General features: G+C 35.0%; 1 protein-coding gene across 3 annotated transcripts in view; it reads left to right on the forward strand.

Moving 5' to 3' along the window:
* The window catches only part of Smad2 (SMAD family member 2), a 68639-nt gene that overhangs the window by 25258 nt on the left and 17828 nt on the right, over positions 1-25553 (forward strand). For 2 of the 3 annotated variants that reach the window (XR_015442103.1, XM_021236599.2), the window contains exons 2-5: positions 8647-8736; positions 9750-9943; positions 10709-10843; positions 13425-13499. Coding sequence is in view for 2 of the 3 variants with exons in the window: in XM_021236599.2 (XP_021092258.1) it covers positions 8647-8736; positions 9750-9943; positions 10709-10843; positions 13425-13499 (494 nt within the window). In the remaining variant the exon portion in view is untranslated. The remainder of the gene's footprint in view (positions 1-8646; positions 8737-9749; positions 9944-10708; positions 10844-13424; positions 13500-25553) is intronic. The other variant, XM_021236602.2, reaches the window with a different exon arrangement.

Genomic DNA, 25553 nt, shown 5'->3' on the forward strand with positions numbered 1-25553 from the left:
TTTTTGCTGTAATTCTCCCTTTTATAGAAATTACTAGAAAGGATATTACCTTTCATGTATACCTATGTACTTAACGCACTTCTCTCCCCTTTTTTTTGCTTTCATCTGTTATTTCTCATCATCCCAAAGAACTTTCCTGTAGCGTATCTTTTATGCAGAGTCTGTTAGACTGTTGGAAACAACTTTTCTCAGTTTTCATTTGAACATGTATTTGACTTTACATCTTTTACAGAGGATACTTTTGTTGGTTATAGATTTCTAGCTTAGGAAGGCTCCCTTCCCCGCTTTGCAGTTCTATGAGGATATTCTGTTGCCTTCTCACTTAAGTGGTTTCTGATGAGAAGCTGTTAATATTTATGGCTCTGCATTTAATGGATTGTTCTTCCCTGTCTACTTCCCGAAGACAAAGTAGATGTGTTTCAAAGGCAATAAAAACAGATTTTATTCAGTAACTACTACAGAAAAGGAATGATTGAGTTCAGTTCTAACTTACACAGAGATGACTGGCATTAAATGGAGAATGAGGGAGTAGGAAGCTGGCAGAGCCTCAAAGTCAGGGATGTGAATGTTTACAAAAAACAATAACAGCTATTCAGTGTCACTGGGATTAGGCTCATCTGTGTGTGCTGATGTTTATTAACGTCAGGTTTGTACCCTCAAATTGGGAGAGAGAGGCCTTCCTGATGATCATATTTGAGAGAAATGACTTTCGGGTCTTTGAGGAAAATTCCTTATTTGTAGGAGGTATGTTTAAGAGATTAGAAGGATTTGTAGTTTACTTGTTGTAAAAGAGGGAGGACAGTGGTCTTTTATTAGGTGTTAGGTGGAAGAAGCAGTAACTTCTCTTGCCAGCGTTCAGCTTTTACAGACAGGAACTCATATTGGGTAGATTATGTCCCAGGGCCACTGCCTTAGGCTGCTAGAAAGCACGTTAGATAGAGTGGTCAAATCACAGTGGAGAGGTTTGAGTGGAGTTTTTCATGCCTCGAACTTTGGCATTTCTCACTGCTTCCACAGTTCTTTTACCTTTAGGAGTTTGATAGTAATTTATCTGAGTATGATTTTTTTCTATGAATTTCTTGGATGAATAAATTAAGTTTTTTATTAAGTTGAAAAAGGCTCAGCTGCTTTTTCATCTACTATTTTAAATATTTTTTCAAGTCCTTTATTTCTGAAACTTCATGTTACTGAGATTGTTCATTTTATTAGTCTTTTATTTTGATTCTTCTAATTTGGTAATGCCTATCAATTTATTTATTTGTTTTTGGTGTCGGGGAAGGAACTCAGGACCTTTTGCTTGCAAGGCAGGTGGTGGCACTGTTGCAGAAATCTCGGAAAGAAATACACGGAGACACAGAATTCGGATAAAATAATGAAATTTCTTCTCTCGAGCGGGGCGGGAACGCCAGAACCAGTCTGGTCAGTATCCTGGGGGGGGGCGCTTTGTTCAGCATTTCCCTTTTTGTATCCTTTTTAGCCATTATCTCATCCCTAGTGGTCTTTGATATGTAAATACACTTCCAGTAGTTCCTATTTACAAGTCACAAACACAAGGTAGGCCATATACATTGTAAATTCACCCTGGCATGGTAACTTTGTTAGGTTAATAAAGTTACACGGGTTAGAGTCAGATAATCCTCACCATAAACTAGGATTTATGGGAAAAGCAAATCTTAAAAGAACACATTACTTGTTTTGCTTCTACAACTACCTTAATATTCAATCTATTAAGTTATCTAAAACTTTTCCCTGTCAGCACCACTGAGCTAAATCCCGGCCCTCAATTTATCTTAAAAATTACTGATTTGTTTGTCTTTAAATACCAGATTAATTTTAATTTGAGTTTGTATTTACAGTTCCTGTATTTCTATTTTAATAGTTTTCCTTTTTTTAAAATTTAATTTTATTGGTACATTTTAGGTATACAATATAATGACATTCATCATTGGAAATTTGCACCTTTACATAATCTCTCTTGGTTCTTAGTTTTCCCCCTTCCCCTGCCCCCCCTCAAACCTTCCATCCCTCCTTCTTTGCAAAGACTTTGTTTCCATTTTTTCATTTTCCCATATTAATTCTATTCCCTTCTTTCCTTTCCCCTACCCCTCCCACTTCCCCTTCCCCTTTGCCCCTTCTCTTCCTATTTCACATTATTACCTTTTAGTCTTATTTACACTTTCAGTTTCTCACACTAAAGAAACTTATTTGGAATATACACATGTGTGTCCTATTTATTTCTCTTAAGAGTATCGCCTCAATGTGCATTAATATTGGGTTGTATAGAATTTTTAGGTCTTCTTCGTTCAACTTTGGTAATTCATACGTATCTAGGAATCTGACCATCTCTTCTGTGTTTTCCATCTTATTGGTGAATAGGTTCTCGAAGTAGGTATTGATGATCCTCTGGATTTCTCCTGGGTCCGTTGTAATTTCATCCTTTTCATTCCTAATTGCATCAATTTGGGCCTTTTCTTTCCTTTTTCTGATAAGGTAGGCTCAGGGTTTGTCAATTTTGTTCATTCTTTTGAAGAACCAACTCTTGGCTTCATTGATATTTTTGTATCATTCTCTTAGTCTCCATTACATTGATTTCTGCTCTGATCTTTATAATTTCCTCCCTTGTATGAGCTTTGGATTTGTCCTGCTCTTCTTTTTCTAGAAGCTTGAGGTTCAGCATCAGGTTGTGTAATTGGGCTTGCTCTGTTTTCCTAATATGAGTATTCACTGCTATGAATTTCTCTCATAAGACTGCTTTCATTGTGTCCCCTCGATTCCAATATATTGTATTGTCATTTAATTGTAGGAACTCTCTGATTTCTTCTTTAATTTTCTCTATGATCCATTGGTTATTCAGAAGTGTGTCGTTCAATTTCCATGTGTTTATGAAATTCTTGCAGTTTCTTTTGCTGTTGATATCCAATTTCTTCGCTCTGTGGTCTGATTATACACAGGGGTAACTTCAGTTCCTTGGCATTTACTTAAATCTGTTCTTTGAGCGAGTATGTGGTCTGTTTTGGAGAATGACCCATGTGCAGCTGAAAAAAATGTGTATTCTGATTTTGTGGGGTGGAACAATATGTAAACATCTGTTAAGCTCATTTGTTCAGGAGTTTAATTTCTAGTATTTCGTTCCTTATTTTATGTCTAGTTGATCTATTTGTGACCGTGGGGTATTGATATCCCCCACTACTATTGTATTAGTGCTTATTTGATTTTTCATGTCTGTTAGTATTTGATTTATATAGTTGGGTGCACTAGTGTTTGGTGCATATATGTTTATGATTGTCATCTCTTCCTCTTGGATTGTTCCCTTTACGAGAATGTAGTGTCCTTCTTTGTCTCTTAATCAGCGTTGGTTTGAAATCCACTTGATCTGTAAAGAGGATAGCTACTCCTGATTTTTTACGTGTTCCTGATACATGGAGTATTGTTTTCCACCTTTTTCAGTCAGTGAGTTTCTTTTTTCATTTACTCTTTTTGTTTTGCTTTGTTTTTTGTACTGTGGATTGAACTCAGGACCTGGAGCTTGCGAAGCAGGCACTGGAACCACTGAGTTTAAATCCCCAGCCCCTATGAGTTTCCTTTTGAGCTAAGTGAGTTTCTTGTATGCAGCATGTTGTTGGATCTTGCTTCTTGACCCATTCTGCCAGTCTATTTCTTTTGATTGGTGAATTGAGACCATTAACATTGATGTTTATATTTCAAGGTATAATTTTTTTTTGGTACTGGGGATTGAACTGAGGACATTGGGTTTTCAAGGCAAGCGGTGGAACCACTGAACTAAATCCCCGGCCCCATTGATGGTTATAACTGATATGTATTGACTTATCATTGTCATGACTTTTTTTTTTGTTGGATTCTCCCCCTTTGTGTTTTAATTTCTTGTCGTGCTGATGGATTCATTCTGCTGGGCTTCCTGGGGTTGTGATCCTCTCTGGCTTTTCCCAGGATGTTGTGTAAAAGTTTTTGGAGTCCTGGTTTGGTATTCATGAAGTTCTTAAGGTGCTCTTTGTGATGAACATATCATTTCTCCATCAACTTTGAAAGATAGTTTTGCAGGGTACATCAGTCTGGGCTGGAAACTGTTTTCCTTTAGGCCTTGGAACACATCACTTCAAGCTCTTCTTGCCTTGAGGGTTTGCATTGAGAAGTCTGCTGTAATTCTGATGGGCTTTCCTTTGTGATTTGTTTCTTTTCTCTAACTGCTTGTAGAATTTGTTCTTTTGTTGAGTTTCTGGAATCTTAACTATTATATGTCTATGTGTAGATTTTTTTTTGATTAAGGCTATTTGGAGTCCTATATGCCTCACTTATCTGTATGTCAAATTCTTTTCCCCTGCTTGGGAAGTTTTTTGCCATTACTTCTGTGAACAGTTTTTTTATGTCATCTTCACTCCTGTTCCTTCGTTGACTCTGATCAGTTTTAGGTTATTCTTCTTTGCATTTTCTGTCAGCTGCTGGATTGATTTCTCATGGTCCCTTACAATTTTAAAGCAATTTTTCTTTTCTTGGTCACTAATTGCAATCTTATCTTCTGTATCTGAAATTCTGTCCTCATATTGGCTCATTCTTCTCCGTAGATTTTCAGTGGAGTTTTTAATGTCCTGGAAATCTGTTTGCATCTGTTTCATGGATTCCATTTGTTTCCTATGTTGGCATTCCATCATGTTCCTCAGCTCCCCTCTAAAGTTATTAATCATGTCTTGCACTATGGGCACAATCTCTGTTGTTATCTGAGAAATTATTTCTGATTTCATTTTTTCCAGATCCTCTTTTGTTGCCAGTTCAGGGAGTCCAGTTGGTTGAGTATCAGTGTGTTCCATTTTGTTTCCCTTTGGGATTGCTGTAGGTGATCTGGAAGTCTGGTTTTGAGGCTTGTTTATGTGCCTTCTCATTTCCACCGAGTGGGGGTAGGGGCTTGCTGCTCGTGCCCTTTTGGCTCACCTCCTCTGTGTTGGGAGCAGTGGTACGTTGGCTCGGAAGCCTCCACCTCTGTGCTGGAAGTGGTGGCACATCGACCCGGAAGCCTCCTCTGCTATTTTAATAGTTTTCATTGCTCAGCTGAGACTCTTGATCTGTTCATTAAGTTAATGAACATATCAATAATACTTTAAAATCCTTGTTTGCTAGCTCGTCTTGGGGTATAATTTATTGACTTTAAAGTTTGCCTAAGGGTGCTCTTCTGTAAGTGGCCAGAGGTGACCTGTGAAAGTGGTTCCCTACTCTTGACCCAGAAATCCCCACAAAATCTTGCAAATGAAGAGGCTCAAATTTTTGTGTTCCCTTTAAGAATACTTGTGAAACTGTCCAGGCCATCAAGGATATGCATATTCAACAGGTCACCAAGTATCTGAAGGATGTCACATTAAAGAAGCAATGTGTCCCATTCTGATGTTACAGTGGTGGAGTTGGTAGGTGTACCCAGGCCAAGCAGTGGGGCTGGACACAGGGTCAGTGGCCCAAGAAGAGTGCTGAAATTTTGTTGCATATGCTTAAAAATGCAGAGAGTAATGCTGAGCTTAAGGGTGTAGATGTAGATTCTCTGGTCATTGAACCTATCAAGGTGAACAAAGCACCCAGGATGCGCTGGCATACTTATGCTCATGGCTAGATCAACCCATACATTAGCTTCTCCTGCCACATTGAGGTGATCTTTACTGAAAATTGTTCCTAAACCAGAGGAGGAAGTTGCACAGAAGAAAAAGATATTACAAAATAAAAGAAAACCAAAAAAAATGGAAAAAAAAAGAGGATATCCCAGAAGAAACTGAAGAAACAAAAACTTATGGCACGGGAATAAATTAGGCATAAAATAAATGCAAAAAAATAGCTTGCCTAAGGGTAACATTTTCTTATTTCTTCATATATGGTCAGTCTTGGTCATGTACTGCATATTTGAGATGAGACATCGTAGAGACTCTGAATTCTGTTACCTTCCTCTGAAGAGTGTTTTATTTTTTGTTCTAGCAGGTAGTTTTCTGTGGCCTCAGAATCCGAACTGTTTTCCACCTTAAATCTTAGTTCTTTCAGCCTTCCCAATGCTAGTTTCAGCAGAACCCTGCAATCCATATATATTTCTAGGGTTCAGTCAAGGACTTGAGCAGAGTTCATAGTCATATTTTGATCCCATCCCCATAACTTCTTTATTTGCATTTAAAAGTTTTCTGTTTAAGTTCTGGTTGTCCTGATTAGCTCATACTAGGGCATGCACTCAGGTACAAAGCCATGGAAATGCAGCTTTCATACAACGTAATTTTCCTCCTGTATGGGTTAATATCTCTTTAGTTATCTGTTGCTGGTCCCTCTATACTGTGTTCAAATAATTTGTATTTGGTTCAGTTTATTATTTATATCTAATTTAAAGTTTATCTAATTGAGGTCACTGTCTCATTAGAAGCAGAGCCTCTACTCTATTTTGTGTATTCTTTTGCTAATTATATACTTTTTTAATTATTGAGAATTTATGTTTCACAATCTGGAAGAGGAAGTCTTTACTCTTCCCTTATCATTGTTTTCCTGGCCATACTCAATCATTTTGGTGTGTTTTACTTGGTGTAGTCTTGTCAGAATTTAAAATTTAAATGTATAATTTTTATTAAGATTGAATTAAATATGTAAATTCGGCAGGCTTGATGTCTATGATAGTGTTTTGTCTAGAGAACATGTCTTTTTTTCTTTATTTAGTATACTTTTGTTTTTAATTATGCTTAAATGTTTGTATACATATACATAATTGCATTTATTTTAGTTTTGTATATTTTATAAATTGGATTCTTTGTATAAATACTTTTTCTTCTAAAGAGAAGCAAAGACTTTACTAACTAGTAGCAAATTTAATATTTTAAAACAAACCTTCCAATTTTGTGAAGGAGGTATTACAGCAAAAGAACTGAGGTCTGTCACTCAGTGGCTGAATTGTACTTAAAAGTTTGGGTCTGTCTGCTTCTAGATCGATTGCATATTCTTAACAATTACTATTCCTTATTCTTTGGTTTATTTCAAGGCTTCAGTAGAGCACAATTTAAGCTCTTTATGCTGTAATTTAGATTCTAGTTCTTACGCTAGTGCCAAAGGACCTCAAGTGAAATACTCTTTCTAGTATTATAGGAACAGAATAGCTTCTGAACTATGTTTTTGTTAAGCATTTCTTTAAATTATTTTCAAAGGAAAAAAGAATCAGCTGTATACTTTTTCTTCCTTAACGCAGATTCACAAGGCCCTAGAGTTTAAGTGATTCACTTGTGCTTTAAACTATATCGTGCTGTATGTTTTCAGTAGATACTTGTATTTGATAATATCTTCAAAATAATTCGTGATGGTTTTAAAATCATTCCATGTTCAGAAAAGGGAAAGGTCTCAGCTATCTAGATATCCTTCGACTTTTTAGTTCTTGTGACTTTTGTAGTCTTGTAAATTATATACCCTAAAAAAGCAGAAGGATTTAAAATGTCTCAAGGCAGGAAAATTTCTGAATGTGTTTTTGTTGTTGCTGTTGGTTTTCTTTCTTTTTGTACGGGGATCGAACTCTGGACCCTGTGGTTGCGAGCCAGGTGGTACCACCACTGAGCTCAATGCCCTGCCCTGTTTTTCTTTTTGTTTGTTTGTAATCATCCATTTACTTTAGCCTTTAGAGCAAGGCATGACTTTCCTGCAGATGGGCAGCTATGTACAGGACCTGGTGTCCAGCATACAGGATTCTGTTGCCCAGGCATAGTCAGTCAGAACTTTCGTCATTGCTCTTTGCAATGTTGATTGCAGGTAGCTTAGTAGCAGTGTAAATTCTGAATTTAATCAATTGTTTATTTTCAGAGGTTGTTTTGAAATGTTTCTTTTTGCTGTTTGGAAATTTGATGGTTTTTGCAGTCTGTGAAAAATGGAATTAGATTTTAAAATAACCTTTTGTCTAATTTTAGAAGTATAGTTTGGAACCTGAGAGACATTTGCAGTCAAAAGTTCCATTCTAGAAGTTCTCTTTAAACTCTTTCCTTCTCTCACAAAACCTCAAGTTACTTTGAAAGGAATAGTGGCCGAGAAAATAGGGAGAATTTTTTCTGGACTGCTCATGTTCTAGAAGGAAAGGTGGAAGAAAAATTTTAAGGTGGTGTGTTATTTCAGAATGACTCCAAAATCGCTTTATCCTTTATAGGGATAAGAAATCAAGAGTGATTTCCATTGACACTGAATGTGTAAATATTAAAATAACCTGAAAATATTAACTGTCGATATGTGTCTATTTTAATTGGAATTTTCCTATATTAAAAATACCAATTGAGATGTTTTAAAGTTTTTTAAAAACTGACAATATGAAGGATTTTGAAAGGCTAATAGTGTAGATATTAGGTCTTTTGTTTTGAGTAGAGGAATGGAAAGGATATTATAGATATTATCTCATAAGCCCAAGAACATTGGTGTTCACATTTTGAAAACATAATCATAACTTATCTGGAGTCACATGTTCCATTTTATTGGCTTCCTTCATATAGAAAATATAGTAACTAACACTAAATGCCTGTGAAAAAGTGAAGCAATGTATATTTTCTGGGTGAAGGAAGTATTCTGTACATTCTCCATGTTTTACATCATGGTACTTTGAATAACCATGCTTCCATGTTCACATCAATTTTTTGTTTTTCAATTTATGCACAGCACTTGCTCTGAAATTTGGGGACTGAGTACACCAAATACGATAGATCAGTGGGATACAACAGGCCTTTACAGCTTCTCTGAACAAACCAGGTGAATATTTTGCCCTCTGTCAATCCTAGAGATCTTGTGGGGAGGGGGGTTGTTTTGGAAGACCTCTACTGGGTTGCTTCGTATAATTTTGTCTAGGATGTTTCTTTAAGGTACAATAAGGCATAGCATTTAAACTGTGTGCTTGCCAGTATTAAAAGTATATTAAATGTTTCAACTGATGTTTTGATCAATGCAATCTAGTTCTGAATCTTCTTTAAATTGAATCCCCTAAAGGATAAGAACTTTGATAACTATATACTTATTGTAGTTCAATTTTAGATTAATCTGTTGGCCTAATTTTTAAGCAAATAAATGATCAGTTTTTGCTAAATTTCTTGTTATCTAAATTTCATGTTTATATACTAATACATAGTATTTACTGAACTCTTATCACAATTAACAATAGGCTAACTCATTTTTATGTTACCTTTTAAAAAAAGTCACCTCATTGTCTTTAAGTATGTTGATATTTGTCCATTTCATCCCATCATATTCATCACCATCTGCATTTCTGTGTGAGCAATGTAAATATACCTCAGTTATCAAAATAGGGGCAAACTGAATAATGAGTTGTATTAGTCACGTCATTGTTGATATTTATCATTCTCCACACTACTTCCTTTTTTTGACTATTAAGTTACCTATAGAATTAAGGCTCTTTGAAGCATCTCTGAAAAAGAATTTGACTTATTAAAGATAGATGTTGAGAAAAAGTTTATCAAGTATGACCATATGATATTCTTTTTAAAAGATGAATTTTCTCCACGTGGTTAGCCTTTCATTGGCATTTGAGTAATTTATGTAGCATATTGTTGGGAAACATCTGCTAGTGCTGCTGCTTATTTTATCAGATCCTTAAAGCATACATTTTTCTTCCTTGTTCTCGCTAAGACTAACTAAATGGCTCATTCCTTTCTTTATGCTCTAAGTGTATTATTACCTTAGCCCATTTGGCTATACTTTTTTTTTTTTTTTTAAGTTTACTCCTTTCTTTTGCCCTTGCTTCCCAATAGGTCTCTTGATGGTCGTCTTCAGGTTTCACATCGAAAAGGATTGCCACATGTTATATATTGTCGGTTATGGCGCTGGCCTGATCTCCACAGTCATCATGAACTGAAGGCAATTGAAAATTGTGAATATGCTTTTAATCTAAAAAAGGATGAAGTATGTGTAAACCCTTACCACTATCAGAGAGTTGAGACACCAGGTAGGACAACTGCAGAAATTTTTCCTGATTTTAAATTAAATGCCTAAACTTAAATGATACTTAGGTACTCTTGTGGCACAGGGAAATTTTAGTGTAAAATTTATTTTAAATCAGGAGTATTTGGTAGTTAAAAATTTTAAATGCTGTTTTGCTTTTTAATAAGAAAATATATCTTAGAGGGAAAGTTATGTTTGTTTCTTGGGACAGTATGCCATTTGACATCCAGGTATGTCTAGGAAATCCCACGGCTTTGCTTACTCTTGATAGCAAAACCAATAGACCTCTGTACAACTCTGTTCAGTACCTTTTTTCAAGCATTTTGCTTTTTGAGTGCTTTCAGAAGTAGATTAATGACAATATTTGAAAATAAGCTATTTAATAGCAAGACTTTTCATTTAGTTGTGTGCTTGAAGTTTTTTTAAGTATATTTTTAGAAAAATTTCCTTAATCTGACTTTACAAATCATGACAAATCTTTCTTCAACTTTTCTAATGGAGATTTATGAACTTTTATGGTAATATAAAACAAGGTCACACTATCTCCCAAAGTATAAGATAAATGCACACTTGGAAATTGTCATTTATATAGGTTAAAGCCGTAATCAGTTTAGCAATTTCTGTGCAACTGATATAATACCAAATAGGTGGACCTTAACTTTTAAAAGCTAAGCTACTGCCTTCTTTCTTGTAAAAATTTTTCATAAAGCTTCCTCCTACACTCTTTTTGCTCCTTGGCACTAACTGTGATCTCTTTTAACTCTTGTAGTTTTGCCTCCGGTATTAGTGCCACGGCACACTGAGATTCTAACAGAGCTACCACCTCTGGATGATTATACCCACTCCATTCCAGAAAACACTAATTTCCCAGCAGGAATTGAGCCACAGAGTAATTATATCCCAGGTACTTTTGCTTTCTGGATCTACTAAAACTTAAGAAAAAAATTCTATGACAAACACTCAGGCATTAAAATTATGGTTTCACTTTTAAAAAATGCTCCTGGGTTTAGGATAGAAAAGTCTGATATAATGGGTAATTGTTGTGTGGAATAGATCAGCCCAGTATAATAAACAGTTTTGTTTGGAGACAAGTTTTACTTTATATTACATTTTCTTTTGAACTGGCTTTGGGAAGCAGAAAAACTCTTAGTAAGTTTGTCTTAGTTGTTGAAGCTAAGAGAGATGCAGAATGTAAATAAATAGTACAGGAAAAAAATATCTCTGAAACAAATACAACAAAAAATCTACCAAATAATCACTTTTTCTTGGGAATTTAATAATGTTTAAGATAAATGTAACATTTTTAACACTGGGCTGTAATAATTCAATCTCACGGCCGGGCAGTTCTGATTTGAATTCAGTTGTCCCACCAACTTGAACTACTGGTGGTACATGCATGACTGTCTCATTGGGTGGCTTGTGCTACTGGTAGTATAAATGAATCTAATCACTTTTATCAATCATTAATAAAATTAATAAAAAGTCTATAAATGGACCAAATGTAGTTAGTTGCTTGAATTTGCTGCCCAAAGGAACAGCCATGCATATGCCACTGGTGATTCAAGTGGGAGGGAACATGTTTAACACAATAGAAGATGTACTGTTTTAGTCCTGTAGATGGACCAATGCATATGTTATCCTGAAAAACAGAAAACTTTCATTTTAGTTCTGTTTTTCATAGACCTCAGTAGCTCCTGATGAGAAATAACTTCAGCTACATGATTCTTAAATGTTACTGTCTTACATCATGTGACCCAGCAGTATAGCATAATATAACACTTGGCCTTTTAGTTTTTACTATCAGGAGACTAATTTATAATTTGTTACTGTTCTTGTGCATTTCACTTTGTTTTTTCCCTAGAAGAAACATTAGGATGGAGATTAAGCTATATGCTGGATTTTTAATGTCTCAATTTTTTCACCTCTTATGTAATGTTGCTGTGTTCCACCCTTATTTTATAAATAAAAATATATAAAGAACCTTAAGAGTTTTTAAGCATATTTGAAAAATACTTAGTGTGAAAAATTTTATGATTCATTTATAGATGAACAGTGGAGAAAAATAAAGAAACACAATAAGAAAAAGTTGAGTGTTTTTGAGCCAGATGTGGTGGTGCACACTTGTAATCGCAGCACTTTTGGAGGCTGAGGCAAGAGGATCTCAAGTTTAAGCCCAGCCTGGGCAACTTAGCAAGACCCTGTCTAAAAATAAAAATAAGACTGGGAGGGCAGGGGATTTAGCTCAGGGGTTCTGCCACCTGCCTCGCAAGTGCAGTCCTGAGTTCAATCTCCAGTGCTAAAAAAAAAAAAACAACAAAAAAAACTGGGGGTGTAGGTCAGTGTGAAGGACCTGGTTCCCATTTGTACCATAATACCACCAAAAAAAATTTTTTTTTAGTCTTTCTTCTTACATCTTTGAGAAGTTTACAGTTAAACTAGCGATGTTTAGTTCTGTTTAATTTTATTAGCTTTATCCTTTAAAACAGTGCAAAATGGGTATGAATTATTTTTGTGTTATATTTTGGTATTTTCTTAAAATTTCAGTATTAAAGATTTTGGGGTACTGACACAAATGAAATGTTTGGTACATAAAAGTTATGATTAGTATATTGAAGGTAGATTTAAATGGTGAGTAGAGCAAGTCTGTGAACTGCATCTTCCCTCACCTGTTTGGTAATTACAGAATCCTTTTTAGGTATCTGGCTGCATTATTTTGAGTTGCTTAAAACTATTTAGCAATGTAAATGCTGAACTGTTGAAGACCGTTTGAACTTATTTTTCCTCTTTAAAATTATAAGTAATGAAATTGTATAATGTTTTTATTTTCTGTGAAGCTTATTTGGCTGTTCATATGCCTCCTGCACATAAACATAAACATTTTATTCAGAAACATGTTGGAAATGACACATTAGAATCCTAATGTTTATTTTCAGAGGGAGTTAATGCCTCTTTTATGCAGTAATTTATACTTGAATTTTCTGCTTCAGACAGAATTACAAATTGGAAATCCCTGGAAAAAATAATTTTTAGATAGAATTCAGCCTAGACTAGTCCTGAACCATATTACTATAATTTGTCTTAATAAAACTTAGTGTAAGATGTAAGCCTGTGTTACTCTTTATAATCTGAAATTTATGTGTATGTGTCTATGTTCTTTAATTTCCTATACCCATCCACAATGTCCATTACTTGAGAACTGAGGCATCTTTGAAGTTGTATTCTTGGCTCTTGGCCCAGAATATGTACATTCGGAAAGAGCCAGATAGATAAATGAGCTGGATTGTATAACAGGTAGAATTAAGAATTCATCTGCAGAATTTGGGTCAAAATCTGAATTGTAAGCCCTTAGTCTAATATTTCTTTTTATAGAAATATTATTTGCGTTCTTGTTATTTGGAGTGATTAATTGGTTATACTTGGTAGTTGAGAGAAAAAGTACTGAAATTATATCACACCTATACATCATTTGTCTTAAACTTTTGTAGAAACACCACCACCTGGATATATCAGTGAAGATGGAGAAACAAGTGATCAACAGTTAAACCAAAGTATGGACACAGGTAAAAAAAAAAAAAAAAGTCTTAAAAAATTTTGTAGTGATAAGATAATATAGTCAGCCCTCTGTATCTACAGGTTCAAAATTCCTGGATTCAACCATCCACAGATTGATATTTGGGAAAAAATTGCATCTGTACTGAACATGTGGAGACTTTTTGGTTTTATTTTTATTCCATAAACAGTACAAGATAACAGCTGTATATATATAGCATTTACTGTGCCATTTATGCCATGTGGAACTTGAGCATCTGCAGGTTTTTGTTATCTCAAGAGGTTTCTAACCTTTCTTGTGTTGTTTAAAACTCATGAAAGTTGCCGGGGATTTAGCTCAGTGGTTCCACCGCCTGCCTCACAAGGGCAAGGACCCGAGTTCGATCTCTGGTAAGAAAAAAAAAAAACTCATGAAAGTTATCTCTTAATTTAGAGAAGTTAGAAATACAGTGGACCCTTGACTTACGAAGTCAAGGGCTGGTTGTAACTCACGTTGGTCAATTGAAGGTCAGGCTTCTCTACATAGCCTTCAAAGTCTCTGTGTCGTATACAGACAGATTTTGGTGTCCTTAGACATTGGCCCAGAATTTCTCAATTAATCCCACACAGAAAAGGATGTTATAATATTCCTTCTAGAATGCTTTTAAGGATTAAATCTGTATCTGAGACCATCTGGAAACACAAGTGGCCGGCATTTGGGCCACAGCTCAAGACTTTGTAAGTTAAATCTAAAATTCCGATGATAACCCAAGTTGTTTGTATGTCAGGTCAGTCATAACTCAAGGGTCCATTGTACACTAAAAAAAAAATATTTTTTTTTGGTACTGGGGATCGAACTCAGGACCTTCGCTTGTGAGGCAGGTGGCAGAACCACTGAGCTAAATCCCTGGCCCCCAAAAAGAGAATCTTTTGATCTTGATTTAACCATATCTGAACCATCAAAGGGGGGCCCATGTTGTCACTACAAAAGAACATACACTACTCTGCAGAATAATCAATAAGACTTTTATCATTAGAGCGAATGAAAAATTGATAATATTCACGCTTTTATTCCTTGGTAAGTAATGCATACTTCTGTGTAAAAATTTTTGTTACCTTTTGAATAAATATGTTTGTGACAAAAGACTATATAATTAGGCCAGTAACAAGGTTTCAGAGGAATTCGAGTGTAAAGGATGAGGATCAACTTTTTAGTGAATATTTAACTTAATATGTAGTGAATTCTGGATTATAGTAATTTATTTATACAAAATATTTATACTTAACCTAATTTGATTAATTTCTCATATTGAGCTGCTATGTCCAAACGATGGGGAATAAGCTGCAACATATAAATATTGCAGACATCAAAGCTTTAAGGCTGCTGTTATATAGAAAAAATATATAACTCATCAGAACTTGTAATGTTATCAGGGAAATCACTTTGATGTTATTGAAATTGTCCAGTTTAATTCATTTCATTCTGTCTGTATGTTAAGGATTGGACATCTTAATAATGACATCTCAACAAATTCTACCATCAGCCTTTCTATTTATTTTTACAGTAACACATTCTGCAGTTATGATAATCTGAATTATTTTAAAATTAACATTGGCAGGGAAAAGGGCTTTTAAATAATTCTGCTGTGTGAATCCTTCCTTTTTTGATGTCTAGGTAGTTAATCATTTATGGCAGTTAGGCACAGTAAATAATCTAATGATCATTGGAAATAGTATGTTATACATCTTAATGCAGGTGATATTTGGATTTCTAAATATGTCATCTTAACACTCCTGGATACTAGTGAAGTCTATTGTTGAATCAACAGTGTTTTTTGTTCTTTTGTGATGGATAGCTATTACTATGACAATTAAAAGTGAATAGCATGAAAAGTAGCTGAACATTATCATCGTGAAATAAATATTACTTACACTCACTAGATGTCTATATTCAAAAGGGCACTACCAAGTGTTGGTGAGGATACAGAAAAACTAAAATCCTTTTATCTTGCTGGTAGAAATATAAAATGGCTTATCCACTTTGGAAAAGTTTACTAGTCCTCAAAAAGTTAAATATGTTAACATAAAACCCAGCAATTTCACTTCTAGGTCTAGATCTAAGGGAAGTTTAAATAGGTCCATACAAAAACTTGTATACAAAATCAAATGTAAACTGTAAGCATTAACTATAGTGGAAACACTCATATGGATAAATAAAATGAGATATGTTGCTGTAACAGATTTTAACCATCTAAAGGAGTGATTAGTACAGCATGAAGTGTGACAAAATGGAAGGGCCTTGAAAGGATTATGGTTAAAAGAAAGGAGCTGGACACAGAATGCCACGGGGATCCCAGTTAATACATAAATATCTATTTAATAATGTAACTAAAACACAGAAGGCACAATAAGATGAATATAATTGCTCCTTATGGTAAATGAGACAAAATTTTTAAAGGGACAAGAAATTCAATCAGTTTGTGAACTCAGTGTTGAGCCTAGCATTGAAACCTCATCTAAAAGTTTTAATTCTGTTTCATTGGGGGCACTGTTACTGACTTTCAGAATGACATATTTACAATGACAGTATGAATATCTCATTCATGAGGTGCTATAAGTTATCATATTATCACTCTCTTACCCACCATCATTTCCTGTCTCAGTGCCATGGCAAGAAAGACAGTTCCGGCAACATGCAATGAAACATATCTATAATCCCAGTTACTCAGGAGGCTGAGTCCAGAAGATCACTTGTGCCCAGGAATTCAAGGCCAGTTTGGGCAAGACCCTGTTTCAAAAGGGGGAAAAAAAAAAAAAAGTAAAAGAAGGAAAAAATAGTTTTGATGGATTCAGGGTCCCAATTTAGAATAAATTTTGCCCACCCTCTAACTCTGGTTCATGGCTTCCTTGGAAAAGGACATAATTAAATCCATTTCAACATCCTGCTGGGACAGGATGAAGTAATATTTTCTAAAAAGCAACCAGAGAACAAATTGAACAGAGTAAGAAACTATATAAACAACCACCCGCTGCTTTTCTTTTTTAAAAAATTTCTTTGTTCAATCCTTTATTCTTCAGTTAGAGTCTTCTGGACATTAGAGATGGACATCCTGAGAAATCTAAAAGTTTGATCAACTTTTCCTGTATAGTATTCTGTAACCTTTTTCAAATCTTGATGAATTTTATAGACATGTTTTCAAGCAGGTTTATAGAGAAATGAGTGAGTCTTGAGATGTGCATTCTGGGAATCATAATTTAAGTATGTATTTTCTAGATATTTTGTGGTTGGTCCATCATATACAAAGATGTAGACTTAAAAGGGTTTTGAAGTTGAACATGATAGCACACACCTGTAATCCCAGCACTCTGGGAGGCTGAGGAGGATTGCAAATCTAAGCCCTGAGGGTGGGCAGTTGAGTGACTCAATGAGACCTTGTCTCAGAATTTAAAAATTTTAAAAGGGGTGGCTCAGTGAGAAGGCCCTGGGTTCAATCCTCAGTACCAAAAAGAAGAGGAGAGGGGCTTGAATCTGTACCTGTCAGTGGATTGAATTGGGTGTCCCAAAGGCTATGTTGAAGTCCTAACCTCATGTGCCTCACAGTGTGATCTTACCCAGAAAAATAGTCTTTGCAGGTGTAATTAAGATAAAGCCATATGAGAATATCATGGGCCCCTCATTCTATATGACTAGCATCTTTATAAGAAAAGCAAAGATCTATAAAAAAAGATGGAGGCATCTATTGGAGTAAGCAGCTGGAAGCCATTATTTTTTTTTGGTACCAGGGATCGAACTCGGGTCCATTGCACTTGCACAGCAGGCGGCGAAACCACTGAGCTAAATCCCCGGCCTGGAAGCCATTATTGAAGGATTACTGAAGAAACTAGAAGTTTAACAGAAAAGGCATGGAATAGATTCTCCTCTGAAACTGTTGAGAGAGTATAGTCCTGCTGACACCTTAGCTTCAGACTTTTATCCCCTAAAATTGTGAGAGTAAATTTATTGTTTTAAGCCATATCATTTTTGGTATGTTGTTAAAACTAGTCCTATGAGACTAATACAATGAGTAATGGGCTTTGAGAGTGTACTCCTAATGACTTAATATACATTTAGTTATTTGTGAATTAGATGCAGATACTTAATATATTTTACCTTTTAAAGTTTACACAAAAATTAGAGATGAAATGATGATATTAAATGCATAGACAAGTACCTTCTGATTTTCTCCCCCCCCATTAACTTTATTGGTACATTTTAGGTATAAAATACAGTTACATTCATCATTGGGATCTTGTACCATTACATGAGTCTCTAGGTTCTTATTTTTTTTTTCCCCTTCCCTTGCCCTCCATCACCCCCTCCACCCTTCCCTATTTGCAAAGACCTTGTCTTCATTTTTTTTCCTGTTCTCATATTTTTTCATTTCCTTTTTTTCCATTCCCCTACCCCTCCCAATTCCCCTGCTCTTTTAGACCTTTTCTTCCTGTTACACAATATCAGTTATACATTTTTTAAATTACAATATTAAGATCTAGGAGACATTACCACAGATTTTACAGAATTTAAAAGGATATAGCAAGCATATTACAAAAATCTTTTTTGAAATAAATTTGACAACTTTTAAGAAGTAACTTGGAAGACAAATTAATGAAACTAACTCTGGAGGAAATATAAAATTTGAATAGCACCTATTAAAGTATATACTTTAGATATATTTTTTTAGATTGAAAACCTTTAGATTGAAAACCTACCTATATGACAACAGCAGGCTCATATACATTTTAACTGATAAATTATATCAAACAAAGCAGAATAAAGAAGGAACACTTCTCCCCTCATTTTAGGAACTCAACATTGTGCTAATCCTAAAACTGGATAAAAATAATAGAAGAAAAAAATATGAACATAAATAGAAATTTGTTTAACAAAGCAAACTATTGGAAGTCAGATCTGCCAGGATGTAGAAAGTGGTTTTGTTATAGGGATGGCAGTGTTGGTTCAGCATTGGAAGATCCACCTCTAAAAGTCATCATTTAAATAGAGGAAAGGAAAAAGCCATATGATTTTGTCACTAGTTGGAGAAAAAGTATTGGACTAAATTCTACAGCTGTTCATGGTAAAAGCTATCAGGAGACTAGAAGTAGAACAGAACTTTCTCAACAGATTAAAGACATGTACTCCATACTTCCAGTGAGAACGCCTTCTATGAATGGAGATGATACAATGCTTTCTCCTTAAAGTAGGGAACAAGGGCAGATATGCTTACTCTTTATCTGTCCATTAAACTTTGAAACCTAGGCCCCACCAAAATAGTCTGGCAATAAAATGACACAACTAGGATGAGATTGGCATGGCAGAAGCAAAATCTTTATATGTAGATGAAATGATCATCTACAGAGAAAATACTAAGAAATCTCTAGGAGGCCCTAAAACTTGTATTTGAATTTAGCAGGATTAGAAAACACAAGGTATATATAAAAATTCAGGTCTGTGTATACTTGCCATAAATGAAGAATTGGTTATTGAAATTTAAAAGTTATGTAGGAGTACAAAGGACTTAGAAAAGTTAAAAACAAAAACAGTGTTGGAAGATGTTTAGTACCTAATTTTAAGACTTCCTCTAACGCTACATTAATCAAGGCAGTGTTGGTGTAAGGAAAGACATATAGATCATTGGAATAAAACAGAGAATCTAGAAATAGAACCACACATATATGGTCCACTGAGTTTTGAAAGATTATTTAACATTAGCATTTTATAGAATATAAACTCAATTCAAGAGCCGAGGAAGAGATAGTGTTTTCAGCAAACGGCACTAAGAACACCTGGTATCCGTATATAAAAAAATTAACCTCAACTCTTTTTTTCCATACATGAAAATACCTTGAAGGGATCTATGAACCTAAATAAGAAAGCTTAAAAGTATAAAACTTTAAGAAGAAATTATAAGGGAAAATATTTATGAATTTCAGGGTAGGCAAGAAATACCTAGGATACAAAAGACATGATGTATAAAAGAAAAAAACTGATAAATGAGATTCCATCAAAATTTAGAACTTTAAATGACCTCATTAAAATGAAAAGTAGTCCTTAAACAGACCATATTTACAATGCATATAACCTATGACCAGAATATATAAAGAATTCTTAGAGCTCATTAATAGACAACCCAATTAAAATGTAGAGATAAGAAGATGATAAATAGCCAGTATAGCACAAGGAAAGGTGTGCAACTCTAGAATCATAAAAATACTAATCAGTACAATAATAAGATTGAATTATATACTCATTAGAGAGATGAAGTTAAAAGTTTTAAAAGCCTTGTCATGACTTTTTCTTTTTGTTGGATTCTCCCTCCCCCTTTGCGTTTAATTTGTCACACCCAATGGATTCATTCTGTTGAGTTTCCTGGGGTTGTGATCCTCATTGTCTTTTCCTAGGATACTGTCTGAAAGTTTTTGGCGTGCTGGTTTGGTATTCATGAAGTTGCTGAGGTGCTCTTTATCATGAAAGTATTGTATTTCTCCATCAATTTTGAAAGATAGTTTTGCAGGGTACATCAATCTGGGTTGGAGGCTGTTTTCCTTTAGGGCTTGAAATCCCTCACTCCAAGCTCTTCTTGCCTTGAGGGTTTGCATTGAGAAGTCTGCTGTGATTCTGATGGGCTTTCCTTTGTATGTGATTTGTTTCTTTTCTCTGACTGCTTGGAGAACTTTGTTCTTCTGTTGGATTTCTGGAATCCTAACTATTATATGCCTATATATAGATTTTTTTTGATTAAGGCTAGCTGGAGTCCTATATGCCTCACTTATCTGTATGTCAAGTTCTTTTCCCCTCCTTGGGAAGTTTTCTGCCATCATTTCTATGAACAGTTTTTTTATGTCATCTGCACTCTCTGCTGTTTCTTCATTGACTCCAATCAGTCTTATGTTATTCTTCTTTGCATCATCTAGCAGCTGCTGGATTGATTTCTCATGTTCCTTTACAATTTTAAAGCAATTTTTCTTTTCCTGGTCACTAATTGCAATCTTATCTTCTATATCTGAAATTCTATCCTCACATTGGTTCATTCTGCTGCGCAGACTTTCAATGGAGTTTTTAATCTCTTAGAAATCTGTTTGTATCTGTTTTATGGATTCCATTTGTTTCCTATGTTGGGATTCCATCATGTTCCTCAGATCCTCTATTTTTTTCTCTGTGTCCTCTCTAGATTTATTAATCATGTCTTGCCCCATGAGCAAAATCTTTGCTGTTATCTGAGTAATTATTTCTGATTTCATTTTTCCCAGATCCTCTTTTGTTGCCAGTTCAGAGAGTCCAGGTGGTTGAGTATCAGATTGTTCCATTTCGTTTCCCTTTGGGGTTGCTGTAGGTGATCTGGAACTCTGTTTTTGAGGCTTGCTCATGTGTTTTCTCATTTCCATGGGGGGAGGGGTGCTTCTGGCACCCACGTGGCTCACCTTTTCTGCCCTAGGAGCCTGGGATGGAGGCGGGGAGCTTCCTTCCAGTACTGGGACCGGCTCAGCTTCTCTGCCCTAGGAGCCTGGGATGGCAGCAGGGGAGCTTCCTTCTGGGTGCTGAGACTGGCTGAGCTTCTCTGCCCTAGGAGACTGGGATCCTGATTTTTTCTCTTGTGAGCCATTTTTTTTCTGTTCTCGGGTTCGGCATAGCATGGTCATTCTCTGAGCTGGACTGAATTTGAATTCTTCTTCTACCATGAACTAGCTAGATGACCTAGGCACAGCAGTTTCTTATCCGTAAAATAGGCATAATAAGTACCTAAGATATTAACAGCTAATATATATATATATATATATATATATTTTTTTTTTTTTTTTTTTTTTTTTTTTTTGATTCCAGGGATCCAACTCAGGACCTTGTGCTTGTGAGGCAGGCGTGGTGCCACTGAACTAAATCCCCAGCCTTAACAGAGTTAATATTTGTAAAACAATTAAAAGTGTTCCTAACTTACAGTAAGCACTATATGTGTCCATTTAAAGAAGGAGTAGTTAAGCATTGAGAAATGGAGAAAGTTGAATGTAAAAAGATGGAAAGGAAGATGAGGAATTAAAATCCAGAGGCAGAAGCAGTTTCACCTTCATAGTTTGGGCTCTTCTGTGTAAAATAGGAATGTAAGGTTATTTGTCAAAAATGAGGGATCAAAGGTGCTGGAGATGTAGCTCAGCAGTGCTGTGTCTGCCTGGCAGGCACAAGGTCCTGAATTCAATTCCTGGTACCAGGGGGAAAAAAAAGGTGGGTCAGGTTTGAGAACTTGCAGGTAGTTGTCTCATTGGTGATACTATTTCTTTGCCATGTTCCATAGATTTTAATGCAGACCAATATGTTAGATACTTTTCTTGGTTTAATGCTTTTAGTGCTATTACAGATGTACAGTTCTTAATAAAAATTTTCCAATTGTTTAGTTCTAGGATATAGGCACATTCTACATTTTTGTGTATTGATTTTTTTTCCTGAGTTATTGCTAATTTCACCTTTTGGTTCAGGAATTCTGTAGATTCTTGAGATTTCTACATACACAGCCATGTGATCTGTCGAATAAAAAGGATAATCTTTGTTTTTTTTATCCAGTCTTTCTGCCTTTTTCTGCCTTGGCTAAGACCTACAGTAAAATGTTCAATAAAATGATCAGAATGAACACTGTTGCATTGCTTCTGATTGTAGAGGAAATAAATACATTCCTTAAGTCTCTATTAAGTAGGATTTTTTAGTGCATATTGGCAATACAAAATACACTTATTTTGGTATATTGATATGCACACGCAACATGTTTTTATTATCATCTACTCCATTACTTCCTCTTGTCCTCCTTTTTCCTTGCCGTGGTCCCCTTCCCTATCTAAAAATCTATCTTCTAGTTTCTTATCCTTTCTCCTTTAGTTTACTTAGATTCCTTAATAGGAATTATTAAAGTTAATATTTAACTTTGAGTGTGGCTTATTACACTTGATGGTCTCCAGTTTATTTTCCTGCAAATGACATGATTTCATTCTTCATTATAGGTGAGTAATACATTCTGTTATGTATATATTACATTTTCTTTATCCATTCATCTCTGACAGACATCTAGACTGTTTCCACAGCTTAGCTATTATGAATTACACAGCTATAAACATGGATATCATGTATTGCTGTGCATGCTTTTTTTTAATTTTGAGGGGAATGTACCCAAGGAGATGTATAGCTGGATCAAATGGTATTTGGTTTTCAGTTTTCTGAGGAATGTCCATACTGATTTCCATAGTGGTTGTACTAGTATACATTCCTACCAACAGTATGGGAGGGTTCCATTTTCTCTGAATTTTCACCAGCATTCATTGTGGGGGTTTTTTGTTGTTGTTGTTTTTTCCGGTACTGGGGATTGAACTCAGGACCTTGCACTTTCGAAGCAGGCACAGGAACCACTGAGTTAAATCCCCAACCCTGTTTCTTGTATTCTTGATAATATCCAGTCTGACCAGAATGAGATGGAATCTTTATGTAGATTTGATCTGCATTTTCCTAAAGGCTAAAGATATTGAGCATTTTAAAATTCACATATTGACCATTTGTACTTCCTTTGGAAATGACTATTCATTTGCCTAGTTATTGATTGGGTTATTTGTTTTGGAAGTCGGGCTTTTTGACAAAGTTCCTTATATGTTCCAAGTGTTAATCTTCTGTCAGAAGAGTAGCTAGTGAAGATTTTCTCCTATTCTGTATGTTGCCTCTTCATTCTCTTGTTTCCTTTCCTCTGCAGAAACCTTTTAAATTGATAACATCCCATTTGTTGATTCTTGATATTATTTCCTGTGCTATTGGAGTCCTATTAAGGATGTCTTTGTATGTCTCTATGGCTTCAGGTGTTTCTTTTAGCAGTTTTGAAGTTGCGGGTCTTTTATACCTAGATGCTTGATCCAGTTTGAATTAATTTTTAATATGGGGTGAGAGGGATATAGATTTCAGTAGTCTTAATGTGAATATCCAGTTTTTCCACATCAGTTGCTAGAGACTTATCTTCTCCCTGTATATGTTTTCAGCCCCCTTGTCAAAAATCAAATGGCCATTTTGGCAATGTATATTTTGATCATTGATTCTTTAATTCCTCCTACACTTTTCTTGACCTGTTATTTAGAAGTTTGATTTTGTGCTTGCTTCGGCAGCACATAATACTAAAATTAGAAGTTTGACGTTTTTTTTAAAACAGTGTGTGCCTTTTCTAAATACTGCATTAATTTCTAATTTGGTTTTATTATGGCTGAAAATATACTGTGTATAACTTCAGTCCTTTGAAATTATCTGAAAATTATTTTATGCCATAATGTGGTTTATCTTTGAGAGTTTTATACACAGTTGAAAAGAATTGTAGTGTTCTCTGAATGTCATTTAGGTCAGGGCAGTTGATGGTGTTTAAAACATTTTAAATTCTTTTTTGGTTTTTTATTCTACCTGTCATAAAGAAGAGTGTATTTCAATTCTAGGTTTTATTTCCTCTTTCAGCCTTTGCTTCAGTATTTTTAGTTTCTGTAATTAGATGGCACACATTTAGAATTATCCTGTCTTCCTGATGAATTCATCTTAATAAAATCTGTTTTATATTACCATCACTGTTATCTTCTTTTTATCTCAGTGGCTGCATAGTATATTTTTCATCCTTCTCAGTTTATTTGCATCTTTATTTCTAAGATATGTTTCTTATGGACGATAGCATTTTGTGCCTTGCTCAACCAATCTTTGTCTTTTAATTGGAAAATTTAGTCCACTTTTATTTAAAATAATTAATTGTTTTCATAGCAGTTAGGTTACCACTTTGAGAATTATTTTCTGTTTGTCCTATGTGGTTTTTGTTCCTCTGTATTGTCCTGCCCTTTAGATAAGGCAGATATTTTTTATTCTATTCTCTTTTGGCTTTTTAGCAGTAACATTTAGTATAAATTTCTCAGTAGGTGTTGTAGTGATTGCACTGTTCTTAGAAGCACCTTTTACCTAGAAGGTTGCTTAAGTTGTAATACTTTAGAACTTGATATAAAATATAACTACACTGCTAGAATTACATTCATGTACCACTGTGGTTTGTGCTATTTTCATATATTTATTTTGCTTTATAAATACATTTAAACCTAAAGTACAATGTTATTTTAGCTTTAGACTTTGAGTTTTTTAAAGGATAAAAATATCATGCTTCATATTTACCATTTCTTTCTTTCCTGCAGACATTTGTTCCATTGCCATTTGTTGAAGAAACTTTTCTTGCTCCATTGATTTCCTTTGGCTCCTTTGTTGAAAATCAAGTGATAATATATACATGGGTCTGCTGTTAAGCCAATTAAATCTTTGTTTTGAGATATTTTAATTTTCAGTTTTATAATTTTTATTGTAAAGTCTTTATCTGATAATCCCAGTGTCTGGTTAATATGTAGATCTGTGTCTGTTGATCTATTCCATCTTTTGATTATGGATCTGATTTTCCTACTTTGTTTTGTGTTTTTTAATTTGATATTTTGTGTTGTACATAAAATAGAAGTGTAGAGTAATATAGATAATATTTTCCCTTGGAAAGACCCACCCATTTCTTTTTGTGCTTGCTAAGTTAAAGAGCTGATCTCTCCTCTAAGTAGAACCTGAGTTGGGTGAGTGATAACATGGTGCTTTTTGTGTGTGTGTGTGCGTGTGTGTGTGGTACCAGGGATCGAAAGGCAGGCAGCGGCACCACTAAGCTAAATCCCCAGCCTGATAACATGGTGCTTTAATGTCAGATCATCTCAGGTTTCATAGTGGGTCAGGGTCAGTAAGGCTTACATATATAAGTATGACAAAACTATAGGATATCTCACTGTTTTCTAGCTTTGCCCAAGATTTACTGTGCTGCCACAAACACAGTAGAGAACTGTGTATATAAAAATCTGCTAATGACCAGCTTGGGGGTTCTCAATTTCAATTGCCTGGGCATGGCCATTAAAATTTTGGGTGAGGTGGGCCCGGGATTTAGCTGAGTGGTTCCGCCACCTGCCTCGCAAGCGGAAGGCCCTGAGTTTGATCCCCGGTACCAAAAAGAAAAATTTTTTTGGTTGGTTTTTCCTTTAGCATGCTC

Source organism: Heterocephalus glaber, unplaced genomic scaffold (genome assembly GCF_053883595.1).
Source record: "Heterocephalus glaber isolate CG9 unplaced genomic scaffold, H.glaber_assembly_v1.0 deba00000331, whole genome shotgun sequence".
Taxonomy (NCBI): Eukaryota; Metazoa; Chordata; class Mammalia; order Rodentia; family Bathyergidae; genus Heterocephalus; species Heterocephalus glaber.